The 13,545-nt window shown below is 42.7% G+C and overlaps 1 protein-coding gene across 1 annotated transcript; it reads left to right on the top strand.

The window, feature by feature from the left end:
• Positions 1 to 221: 221 nt before the first annotated feature.
• LOC107998413 (myb-like protein Q) lies at positions 222 to 11,150 on the top strand. Its single transcript, XM_017057675.3, has one exon. It carries the CDS (start codon positions 2,197 to 2,199, stop codon positions 5,482 to 5,484), a length of 3,288 nt encoding a protein of 1,095 aa, XP_016913164.2. The 5' UTR covers positions 222 to 2,196; the 3' UTR covers positions 5,485 to 11,150.
• Positions 11,151 to 13,545: the final 2,395 nt, after the last annotated feature.

Here is a 13,545-nt window from a genome sequence, read left to right as displayed (position 1 = left end):
GCGAGATTAGAGAGCGAGAAAAGGAAGGAAGATGAGTGGATCGAACGGAGAAAGGTGTTATTCTCGTAAACCGTAGAAGAGGGAGGTGGGGAGAGCTTGGAATAGACAGAGAGATAGAGAGAGAGAGAGAGAGAGAGAGAGAGAGATGGAAGACGAATCGGAGAGAAAATTGGAAAGAGAGAGTAGGATCGGGCGTAGTAACGTTAAGAAGGAAGAGGGAGGGAAACGGTTGGAGAGCGAGAGAGTACGCAGAGTGTGAGGAATAGAGGGAGAGAATGAGAGAGAGAGAAAGAGCATCATTCGCGGCGTAGAGGCGCAGAAGAAGAGAGGGGAAGAAGTCGGCATCGAGGAGAGAGAGTCGAGATGGTGGAAGAGGTAGTATGCGAGCTAGCACGGTATAGAGGGGATGGCAGAGAAGGCTTGGAAAGCAGGGAGAGAGAGCAGTGCCTTGGCGCGAGCCCGAGGATTCGAACGAAACTCCGAAATTCCAACCGACAGAACAGTACCGACGGTCATACGACGCGGTTCTGGAGAGTGTGTGAATAGATTAGAGTGAAAGAGAGAGAAAGAGGGAGAGGGAGAGAGAAGGAGTGAACGAGTGGCGGAAGGGAGGGGCGAGGAGTAAAAGGAGGGAGATACACGAGGTTGAGGACGATCTCCCAGCTATTTACAATCGCAGTTCGAAGGATAAACCAACCAACCGTTCGTCTCTTGCCCGCGTGTTGCACACACACGAGCGCACACACATACTCGTTTCATCTTTTCCAGATTTCGATGAATTTCGATGATAGTACGAAATTCTCGATGCTCCGTATCTATTTATCGTGACCGTGCGACGTGATCGAACGACCGTGCGGTACTATTACTGCTGCTATTTTAGCATGAACAAAAAAGTGAAACCGTGAAGATAATGGACGTATTATTGTATCAGTGAAGAGAGTGAAAAGTGATCGATCGTGATATGACCAATGATTCGAGGACGAGGAGTTACGATTGTTATCGTTGGACCGTGTGAATTCGATCTTCGAGGAATCATCGATAATTACCGTAGTATCGGGGACGAGTGATCGGGGACGAAATCGAACGATCGCGGACCTAAACGATGTAAATCGTACGCGTACTATTTATTTTTTTTTTTTTCCGTTCTTTTATTTTCCTTCGATCGAAAGTGAATTTCCTGTACGAGTATTTCCTCCGCCGAGAAGATTCTCAACATTCGGAGACGGACAGCGTCGGTGGACGCGCACTGGAACTGAAAGGGGGAAGCCGGTTCGTGATCGCGTCTTGGAACAAGCATCGAAGCTAATACGATTGTCGTAGTGGTGGTGGTGGTGGTGGTGGTGGTTGCGGTGGTGGTCGTCGTCTTTGTCGTCGTCAGCGTATCGTCGAGGCGAGGACGACGATGCCGCACACAGTGATACGATCGGAGTCGCACCAGCTGGAGCGATCGAGATTGATCTCGACCTTCTTCTTACCTGGCGTACGTGTCAACATATGATAAATGTAGAACACGCTGTACTCCGCTTTTTTTCCTTTTTCTTTCTTTTCTTTTCGTTCGGCCTCCCACTCTCGTAAAAAAAAACCGTCCTCCCTGCAAAAGTGCTTTGCTCGCTAGCTCACGTGACTCCTGTTTTCGCGCGTCTTCTTTCTCGAGTCATCATCGTCCATGTGCGGACCGCGAGGAAACCTGTATCGACGCTCGTCGACGGTTGAAAGGAGGGAGACGCGAGACGTCGCGACTTGACGACGCGTTTCTAAGCCACGTTCGACCACCTCGTTCGACCATCTCTTTTCCAGCGTTAATAATAATAAAAGATCGAGAAAGTGAACGACGAGAGAACGAAATACCGCGATATCAGGAGAACAGACTGTTATCAGAACTTGGCGCGCGCGCGAGCGCGTGTACGCGCGCGTGTTGTGCTATATGTATGTGTATATATATTTATGTATATGTTTATATATATATATATATATATACACGGCATTTTCGATTCAGTGAAACACGGTGTGGTACACGGACAGTGCGCGGTCCACCGATAGAGAGAGAGAGAGAGGGGGGAAGAGGGGGGAGGGAAAGAGAGTGAGAGTGAGAGTGAGAGAGAAACAAAGACGAAGCTTTCTTATTCGGAAAACGAAAGAAAGAAAAGCGTCTGAAAGCGACACGAAAGCGCATGGAGTAGAGGAACGAGGGACAATATGAGTGAAATGACGAGTGTCGAACAACAACAGCAACAACAACAACAATACGTAGGTGGCAGTTCTAATCCGGAGCATCATTGCAAGGATTGCGGTCTTTATTTCGAAAGCGACAAAAGTCTGGAAGTGCACCTGCGATACCATCAGGAGAACCTGCTAAGTCAGTGGGCGAACCAGGCGCAGCAAGAGGAGAGTAACAACAACAACAGTAAGGCTGGTAATCATAATAGTCACGTGGGTGTTAAACGCGATAGCGTGACCGCACCGGCGGACTCGAGCGAATCTTCCTCGAGACCGCCCTCCCAAGATCCTACGTCTTCTCAACAACCGACGCAACAACAGCAGCAGCAGCAGCAGCAGCAACAACAGCAGCAGCAGCAGCAGCAGCAACAAACTCACCACCAACAACAACAGACCTCTGGTCCGAGTTATAATCATTTTCAAACGCCGATGTTCGGCGAGACGAATTACTTTATGCAGAACGATCAGGCCTACATCTTGCCCCATCCCCATTACGCATCACCGCCCAGAGAGGATACGCAAAACAGTGGTGGGGGTGGGGGCAGTGGCGGTGGAAGTTATTCGCGTTACCATCCGTACCAACATCAACAACATTTTCAACCGGAACGCACCAGTTCCGTAAGTTCCACCAGCCCGAGGAGCCCCCCTCTGCAATGTGACAAGTGCGGTGCGGTGTACGAGGACGCGAATCAATTGGGTGAACACGTGAGGACAAGCCATTCCAACTCGCCCGCCTCGTATCCCGGACAACATCAACAATATCAACAGTTGGGTAATAGTCCTCAGCAACAAAATCAAGCACAAATGCATCCGTCGCCACCGCAGCCCAACCAACAGCAGCAGCAGCAACAACAATCGGGTTACGATTACAACGGTGGGCAACCAGTGAAATTGGACGTGAAGCAAGAACCGGACGAACAGGCAGAAATTCTCGATTTGGATTCGCACAAGGTGCAGACTCACAGATACGAGGAAGAGTTGATGAGACTTCATCAGCAACAGCAACAGGAGTTGCACATGCAGATGCATCAGCAGCAGGTGATGCATCAACAGCATCAGCAGCAGCAACGCAGCGGATCGCATTCGGTGAGTTCCATGCTGGGTTGGCCAACGGCCGCGCAATCCCACGATTATCACGGGTTGTCGTCGATGGGTCCGATGGAAGGCGTCTCGCCGCTCTCCGATCAGAGTCAATTCATACGGGGGCAACACATGGGCGTGGAACCACCGCGGCATCCGGGGTCCCCCATTATCACGAGCACGCAACCGATGCCGGGCCACCAGATACCCGGCGGTCTATTGCAACAACCGCCCAAACCCCCCCCTTTGGCCAATCAATCGTGGAAAAGTAACGAGGCGCGGCGGCCAAAGACCTACAACTGCACCGCGTGCAACAAGTGGTTCACCAGCTCGGGCCATCTGAAGAGGCACTACAACACCACGTTGCACAAGAACGCGGTGAAACAGAGCAATCAACCGGACCCGGCCAACTTGCCGATCAGCGCTCATCACCACCCTGGTAGGGACACCCATTCCGGTGGCAGGACCGGAGGACCGCCATCTAGATCGCCGGAGTTATCCTCTTCCGGGAGTCCCCCAAACTTGATGGCAGGTCCCTCGGGCGAGGCGGCGAGGGGCCTGCTCCACACGCCCACCAGTCTCTACAGCAACAGCAGCAACAACAACAATTCCAACAACAGCAGCAGCAGCAGCAGCAGCGAATCTGCGGCGGCGGCGGCGGCGGCGGCGGTTCTAACCCAACAATCGGGTTCGGCGGTGCACTTGGGCTCAACAATGGTACCGCCGCTCAATTCTCCGGTCCAATCCCCGTTGGCGGGCCACCATCAGCAACAAATGGGTTCCCCGTCCTCTCAGCTGGGCCATCAGCAGCAGCAGCAACTTCATCACCTGCCAATGGGTTCGCCGTCGGGCCACCAACTTCCGGCCCACCATCCCATGACTTCTCCCATATCGCCCATGCATCCACCGCCGGCACCCCACCTGAATTCCCCTTCGCCAATGGGCTCGTCCCACCCGCACCACCACATGAGTTCTCCATCTCCCATAACGCCGGCCTCGGTCCACCCAGCAATGGCTTCGCCCACAGCGATGGGGGGTACTACGATGCCTCATCAGCCGTACCCAAACGCCTTGCCCCCCCACGTTATAACTACTACCAACATCCCGGGCCTGCTGGAGTCTATCACCATCCAGCTAACTACTACTGGTAATGAGATGGACGAGTTACCGCTCTCCGGCCAGTCTCAACACCAGCACGAGCAACATCACCAGCAGCAACACAACCAACAGTTGCAGCAGCAGCAGCAGCAACAGCAACAGAATCATCATCACCAGCAGCAGCAATCTCAGGATGTTTTACCCGGTTTCGGGACCTTTAGCAATCATCAAAGGCCCCTTCCGAGCTTCACTCAGTTCAACGTGACCGGGTTTCTGATCGGCCAAAATCAAGCGCAGGCCGTTAACGTGGGGGGGCTGAATTCGGAGGAGAACGTGTCTCCTCAGGAACGATCGTTCGAATCGCCCGAATCGAATTTCATCCCGTATAGAACCTCGACGCCTCGATACGAATCCTTGGCCAATATGGATTCGCAAGCGGTGGACATGCAACCGAACACGGACGGTATGATCATCAAACAGTACCAATTTCAAACCCATCATCATTTGCCGCACTCGCTTCACCAGCCCCGGGACCATCACGAGGCGAACAACAATCTGCCGAGCAATAACTCGATGATTCAAGGGAAGGAGGAGTTGAATCCGAACGTCGGCAGACAATTCGAGAAGAGCAGCTCGTACAAAACGAAGGGCGGTACCGTGATCACCAAGGAACATCAGGTGACCAGTACCAACACCGGCTCGCACTACATTTCCCAGGACGGCTTTCACAAGTGCATCGAATGCGACAAGGTATTCAACAAGGCTTGCTACCTGACGCAACACAACAAGAGCTTCCACTCTGGTGACAAGCCGTTCAAATGCAATCAGTGCGGTAAGAGGTTCCCCCTCGAGTACCTGCACGCGGAGCACCTGCAGAAGCACGCCGGTGACAAGCCGTACAAGTGCGAGATATGTCCCAAACAGTTCAACCACAAAACTGACCTTAGGCGGCATTTGTGCCTCCACACCGGCGAAAAGCCGTACGCCTGTGATAATTGCGGCAAGGGATTCATCAGGAAGGACCACATGATGAAGCACCTCGAGACGCACAAAAAGAAAAACAACCACAACGTCCATCTTAGGGCGTGATTCGAGAGCAATTTCAAACGTCGAGCATCGTGGACGGACCCCGTTACCCGATGATCTTCGCCCCCGTCGTCGTCGTCGTCGTCTTCGTCGTCGTCGTCGCTATCGATCGGAAAAAGGTGAGATCATCGAACCACGACAGGCTCCACAATCGTGCGTGATACAACGAGAAACCGTTCCATCGTTGCGATTTCTCCAATCCTTCCATCGTGTTTAAATTCGATCGGAGACACTCGATCCGGGATTCGAGTTCACATCCGTTCGACCGTGATCAAATTTTTTAATTTATCCTCGTAGATTTTTTCGATTCTTTTTTCTTTTTTTTTTTCTTTTATTTTCTTTTCTTTTTTTTTTTTTCCTTTCTTTTTCCCCTTCCGGATATCGACCAAACAATCGTACATACTCGTGCGTTATTTGATTCGACGAGAGAAACGAGATCTGTTCGTTGTGCCGTTGTTCCTCAATCTTACCGTTTTTTCTTTTTTTTTTTTTTTCTTTTTATTTTTTAATATCTTGTTCGTATACACAGATAATGATATCGTCGGGTATACGATAAGATCTTACAGAGTCCCTTTTCGAGTGACAACGGTACTCGTCGAAAGGATATTGATTTTTCTTTTGCTCAATTTATTTCTTCTCGAATCGGGATAGAGATTTACCACGTTTCAACGCATGAACGTTGGTACAATGGATTCGTAAGAAAGATAGATGGCGAAATTTTCGCGTTTTGCATTATCGAGATTAATTGAAAAAAATATCTAAAATTTCAAAAAAAAAAATAAAAGAAAGAATAAAGCATGGAACGTTGCGATACACGGAGTCGATCGTGAAATAATCGACCAGAGATTTGTTCTCTCACCGATTGCTCGACTCGTTGGATCGCTGTTTCCACTCTGACAAAATGGAGTCCGGTAAGCATGTTTTCGAACTTACGATTCTCTCGAGAAAAGTCGAGTATTCTCAAATGATAATTGCGAAAGTGAAAAAAGAAGAAGAAGAAGAAGAAGAAGAAGAAGAAGAAGAAGATAAAAAGAAAAAAAAATAGAAAAGAAACGCGCAATGGAGATTTCTGATGCGACGTCGAACCTTCGAAGCTTATCAATTGTACAAAATATGTTAAATGTATAGGCGTACAATTAATCTATAATTATTATTATCACTGTAATTATTGAATTTAATTGAATATCGTTTAGAAAGTGATTACGAAACTTATACATAATACTCGTATTTTATAGCGCATATAGCATACTTTTATGAAAGGAGAGAAAAAAAGTAAAATGATCGATAAATACATGTTCGCGAAAAGACGCGACGATGAGAAACGTAAGCAATTTTCACGAGTCCACCAGTGAAAATTATTCACCGATCGATATTTTAATCGTTGTTCATTCGATTTGTACTTCTTTTACATTCTTTTATTTTTATTTTTATTTTTTTTTACCGAGAAATTTCTTTATTTAGCTAAAAAGCGATCGAGAGAATGTAAAAGATTTTTTGTTCACCATTCTATGAGAAGTCTCTGCGTTTAACTTTGTTTCTCGCTGCATTTTTTTTTCTTCCGTTTTTTAACATTCCTCTTATTTTCGCATACATTCCAATTTGACGACGTGAACAATTATCATTGGGGATTCGTTTTCGCGACACCATCGCGTCTTTTCAATTTTTCTAAAACGTTAAGATATAATATATCTTATAATAATAAGTTTCAAATTGTACGTTGCCCGGAATGAATCTTGCTCGTGTCGTTCCGTTATAGTGAAATGCAAATTGTTTTACTTGCAATTCTGACTAGATATTTTCGAACAAATCCTTTCGTTATATGTACATGTATTATAATAATATATACATATATATATACACACACACACACACATATATATGTATGTATGTATTATTTATAATATCTTGCGAACAAAAGAGATATTCTCGTTTTTTTTATTTCACAAAATTTTATAGCATCATAGCAAGATTTCTACGAATGACTCGACCACGGTATTTCGTATTTCTTCGATTATTAAATCGTGGCGAAATTTTGTGGAGCGTGCCGCCTCTAATTGCGCGGTACCCGTCGCATACGATCAATTAATCCTCGATTAATTGCTCGTGGAGCGCAAAACGAGCCAATCACCGAGGATAGGATCGAGTCTCTTCTCTCTCGCGACACGAGCGAATTTCCCTTCGAGCTACGCACAGCTCGTTACACTTACACGTACACGTCACACAAATCATACATATGCACGTGTATATGTATATGTATATGTATATATATATATATATATATATATACATATATATACATATATATGTATGTATATACAGATACACGATACGACGAATAAATAACGACCTCGCCATAACGAAATTTACGTCGTGTTTACGCGTAATTATTTCTGTTGATCATCGCTTAATCGATCGCCGGATTCGATCTTAGGCAACTCTAATAGTTGATCGTATACCGTTACGTATTTAAATTTCGTTCTCTTGTTCCCGATTGTTATTGTTACGAGAACGATATTATATTACATTTTCTATTTCCTTTTTCTCTCGTGTTTCTCTAGATCATTGATAGAATCATTTCGGTTCATAATAATTTGTTTCTTCCTCCCATACTGAACTGCTGTATCGTTATTCGTATACAGGATAATTACATACGTATATTATTCGGAGATCGAAGGAGATCGAAAAAGAAAATTAGAAGGATCGAATGGAGAAATGAATATTTTCCTATCATCAGTTAAACATTCGAGAATTTCGTAGCGTTTAAGTATACAGTATTATTTTTATCGTTGTTACTTTAATTCGTCAGAATTCGAGTATCCTCGCGTCGATTCTGTTTCTCGCAGTATACGATTTGTTTCGTATAGAAATTAAATTTTGCTCGCTCGGAGACTCGATCGCTGTCACTTACACGTACATACAATACACGCACACATGAACACAGAATATTCATAAATATACACTATGACGTCCTTTTGCCAGTTTTCATTTTGTAGGTATTTCGTATTTAATGAAAAAGAAAAGAAAAAGAAAAAAAAATTGACGAAGAAATAATAAAGTGGAAGCGAGAGAAAAAAAAGACGATAAATTATATAGCACTCTTGCCATTTTTACTACGTAATATGACACCCAGAACAGACTACCTCAGAGTTCAGGAATTTAACGATGAATGAAAGAAAGAAAGAAAGAAAAGATGAAAGAGCCAATGCAATAATAATAATGTTATTAAAGAAATGAAATGTAGCTGAACGCGCCATCCGTGCGGGCGGAACGACGTACTAACTTCTTAGTTTTCTCCTACGTTTTTCACCTTGAATCTGAAAAATAAGTAATTTCTATTATGTTAAATTAACGTCGATAATAGAAAATTCTTATTCGTGATTTATTATAATTTATATATATATATATACATAATTCTCGAATTGGCCAGTAATAATATCAACAACGACGTAACAAATTGCAGAAGAATCTCTTTCTTCTTTTGCCGCAAAGTTCCTCGAGTCGCCCGCCGATCGTATGAGCGCGTTAATAGAGCATTATACATATAGATTCTAATATAAACGAGATAAAGGGGAGCGAGAAGAGAGATAGGGGCAAAAAATAGGAGACGAAGAGGAAGATTTAGTAGAGATCAATGTACGTTTTTAGAGACATATCAAACAGTATTACTGTACACTCAGTTTTATTATAAATATAAAGTTGAAAGAAAAAGGGAGAAGGAATGGGAAGGGAGGAATGAAGTCGAGAGAGATGGATACGATGAGAACGCGTTGGTGAAATTATTAGATCGTGATCGAGTTATTACTATACATATTTCCGATGTCATATCATTGTATTCGTATTGCGAATGTGTTTCAGCGAAATGATAAATAAATAAATGCGTTTAAGTACAGGCGTGATATAAAGAATAAGAGAGATTAACGATGAGAAGAATAAAGAAAAGAGATGAAACAGTTTTCCAATTTTTGTTTTTTTTCTTTTTTTTTTTTTTTTTGTTTGTCTAATAATAAGCGATAAACGGACAAAAAGCGATAAAGAGAAAGGATAAAATAAATCGTAACGAAATCTAACATAATGGGCATTTATCGATAAAATACGAATATAATATGACGATTTTTTGAGGCGACGACGAAATGATGAAGTAAATTTTTGTAAATTTGTTTTTAAACGACGAAACGCGTTTCTCTTCTTTTTATTATTATTACTATTATATTGTATTACTATTAATATTATTATTATTATTATTATTATTATTATTATTATTATTATTATTATTATTATTATTATTATTAAAAAAGAATGCGCGTCGTTTGTATTTTATATTCGATCCGCGAATTTAGGTACGTTTTATAGATATGTTTGTAATTATAAAATAATTGTTCCGGCACGCAAAGTGCAAAATTATTATATCTATATTATATATATATATATGCATATATATATAAATATAATATATATATATATGTATATACATATACATACAGTACCAAAATGTCGTTGGTTGTGCCAAAAAAAAAAAAATGGAAAAAAGGAAGAAAGACGAAATGTAGATCCTTGTGTGCTTCCCCTCACGTGTGATTCTAATTTTGCGGGCATTTCACTGAAGAAGAAGAAGAGAAAAATAAATTAAAGGAAAGAAAATTTAAAAAAAAAGAAAGAGTTATATGAAATAATAAAGAAAAAAAAAGAGAGAGAAAGAAAGGATTATTAAATAAGAATTCACCAGCGAGAATGGGAGCGCGTATAAGTGATGAACAGCGGGAAAGGTACAGGATGCGTGTGCGTGCGTGAGAGACGATGATCAAATGGAAGAGAGGAAGCGGAGTATAGAGAAAGAAAGAAAGGGAAAGCGAAAAGAATTCTCTTATCCGATAATAACCAGGCATTTCCGTACATACCTATTCCTCGTTTTGTGCCATAATAAACGTACTTCAATAAAAATTGTAAGCGGTGGTTAAAATAGGTGAAAGAAAAAAAAAGGAGAAAGAAAGAGAGAAGAATGTCGCGTACAAGTACGTATCCGTGTGCTTCATGTGTTATACGTGTGTACTCGTGTCTTGCTCGCTCGTATGCAAAGTGTATAAAAGAAAGAGATAGAGAGATAGAGTGAGCGAGCGAGCGAGCGAGCGAGTGAGGTTTATATGCTATATGTATGTATATACACATATATATGTATATATGTATATATCTGTATGTGTATATATATATAGAAATATTACGTGCGATGGATAGAGCGGAAAAGAGAGAGGAAAAACCGAGAATGGGAATAATCGTGCGACGATGCATGGCCGTTCGAAAAGGATTGCGAGCAAAAAGTACGACGTGAAAGCGAAAATGTCGAGGCATAGTAGTAGTAGTAGTAGGCGTACGACGCGCCTCGAACGTGTGACGAAACGCGATTTCTGTTCCTCCTTTTTTTTTCTTTTATTTTCTACACGCTTTTCTTTCTCCTATTTTGCGATAACAACCAATGTCTAAGACGTAAGACGGAATATAGCTAGACAGAAATGTTAGGAATATAAAATACAGAAAGAAAGAAAGAGAGAGAGAGAGAGAAAGAGAGAGAGAGAGAGAGAGAATTTGTGAAAACGAAGAAAAATATAATTAACGACTTGTATTATTTTATACGCGTTTAATTTTGTTTTTATAAATATATTTTATTTCTGAACATATACGCACAAGATTCGTTATTTTTTTTATCTCGTTTCATCAGTTTCCATTTTCGTATCCTAAATTTCTTTTTTCTTTTTACTCGTCGTTCGCGGTACCGAGCCAGCAAAACACATTCCAAACATGCAACGGACCGAGCATTTTTTCGATTCTCGGTACCGAAATTCGCGCTCGCGTAAGGATAATCGTGTCAATTTTGCTTTTTCGATGATCGTTGCGCGTCGATGCACGATGTATCCTCGGTTCCCTTATCGGTCAATTTTCGTTAATGGTAGAGAGTTGCACGGGCGTGCGTGATTCCGCGAAATATGCCGTTCACGCATCATCACTCCGTTTCGCCCGCGCGTCCACGCCCCCAACCCCCTCGTGTAATATTCCTCCCCCGACGCCAGCCTCTCGTCGCGCACTGGTAACCTTGGGCATTCTGTAATTTAGTAAATTGTTGCGGACTCGGCGCAAGGAAACGCTCGATTCGCGAACGCCCGCTCGAGATATCCTCTTCCCCTCGATCGAGACCACGATTTTACCAAATTTCTTCCAGTTCCCCCGAGGCCTCTCTCGAGGGAGAATCGAAAGGGAGGAGAAGTATCACGCGCGCATATCCGGGACAGGCATCGTCCAACTTTGGAACAAGGATAATCGGGAAATGTCGATCGCGAATCGAAAGTTACGCGGAGCTGCGATCGATACAACACGAGCGATTCGATCTCGTGGACGTGTTCCTGTTCCATGCTCTTATCGCAGGGGGAACGGGATTTTAGTTTCGACCGAGAATTTGTTCCGCGTCTACGCGGCGAGTCCCATCATTGTTAGATTTAGGCAACATCTACCTGATGACGAAGCAATATATTGAATGCGATCTATCTACGATTTATTAAGATGGCGGGGATGTAAGTGAGAAAGAGAGAGAGAGAAAGAGAGAGAGAGAGAGCGAGAGAGAACGAGAGAGAGAAGGAAAAGGGGCGAAATGAAGGAGAAAAGAAAGGAAGGAAGTTTTTTTTGATAGGCGAAGGAATAGGTTCGGAAAGGAAGATAAATCGGAAATAAAAAAAAAAATAATGTTAGGTGTAGTCCACTATATTGTACTATGCGTCTCCTAGCTAAATTTTTATGTTTTCTAATTCGTTGTGAACGAATGTTTTTTCGTATAAATATATAAATAAATGAATCTATGACGAATGAATGAAAATATATATATATATATATATATATATATTATATATATATTTAAATTTTAGGATATTTTTAATTGTAAGTGGTAAGCTGATCAACGAGCTGCGTGGCGGCCGCGATTTATTACCTCGCGCCCGCGCACGCATCGATTTACTCGGTTACCTTTTCAACGTTGGCGCGCGATCGATCAGACAATCGAGATCATATTCATGTATCCAGAGAGATGCATCTTCAAAATTCTACGCCAGCACTCCGATCATCGGCGCGTCAAATAAAAAGTCTAAATATTTCTCTTCCGTTTTCTCGATTTTATCGATTTACAAAAATTGCTGATATTTAGAAAGAAAAAGAAGAAAAAGAAAAATAAAAAAAAAGGAACATCGTCTCTTCGCGATAGAGATCTCAAGTTTTTGAGGCGAAATTTTTACACGCTGATAATTGGAGTTTCGCGTGGAATTAACAAAACGTAGAAAGTGATGCGATGCTACGACACCGATAAGATATACATAATAGCTCGTTAACGGAGAACATCACCGAAACCCATCCAATCCCGATTCAAAAAGAAATCGGTCCGTGCGAATGGGAGAGAGAGAGAGAGAGCGCGAGAGCGAGAGCGAGAGAGAGAGAGAGAGAGAGAGAGGAAAAAAGGGAAAGAAGAAAAAAAGAAATTTTAAAAAATAGGCGAAACGAAGTGCTTACCCCGATTCTACCGTCGGTTTATTTATATAATACGTATAATTGTCGTTCCAGTAAGGAGCTCACTGCCGCCACGAAAGAAGGGAAATAATAATAACGATGATACAGAGGAAACGATAGAAAAGAACGAAAAAACGATCGACTTATGTAGCCGCGCGTAAAGATTCGCACACAGACACACGTCTCTGTGTACGTGTCCGATACCGTGTTATTTACGTATTCGACGAATGCCATACACAAGTACCTCATGATACAAAACACATGTACAAATGTTCATACGTTTTCAAAATATTAGCTAATTAATAAATAATTAATATCCGGACTAGGATTATCTCGCTTTCTTCATTATGGAATCTATCTATATCCTATCCTGTTTATTCCGTCAAAATATTCGTATGCGATAATTGCAAGGGATTAGAGAGAGAGAGAGAGAGAGAATTGAAAATTAGTAGGAATAAAATCGGAAGGTTCCAAGACATTCGTTCCAAAATGGTCCGCGTGAGAAAATAATTTCCCCCGACAAATTAC

The sequence above is a fragment of the Apis cerana genome, linkage group LG12, assembly GCF_029169275.1.
Source record: "Apis cerana isolate GH-2021 linkage group LG12, AcerK_1.0, whole genome shotgun sequence".
Lineage (NCBI taxonomy): Eukaryota > Metazoa > Arthropoda > Insecta > Hymenoptera > Apidae > Apis > Apis cerana.
Note: the sequence above shows the minus strand (reverse complement) of the source record. Positions and strands in the feature narration are given on the sequence as shown.

Bases quoted from the DNA above. Each gene is read 5' to 3' on its own strand.
- LOC107998413 (XM_017057675.3), top strand. From the start codon at position 2,197: ATGAGTGAAATGACGAGTGTCGAACAACAACAGCAACAACAACAACAA.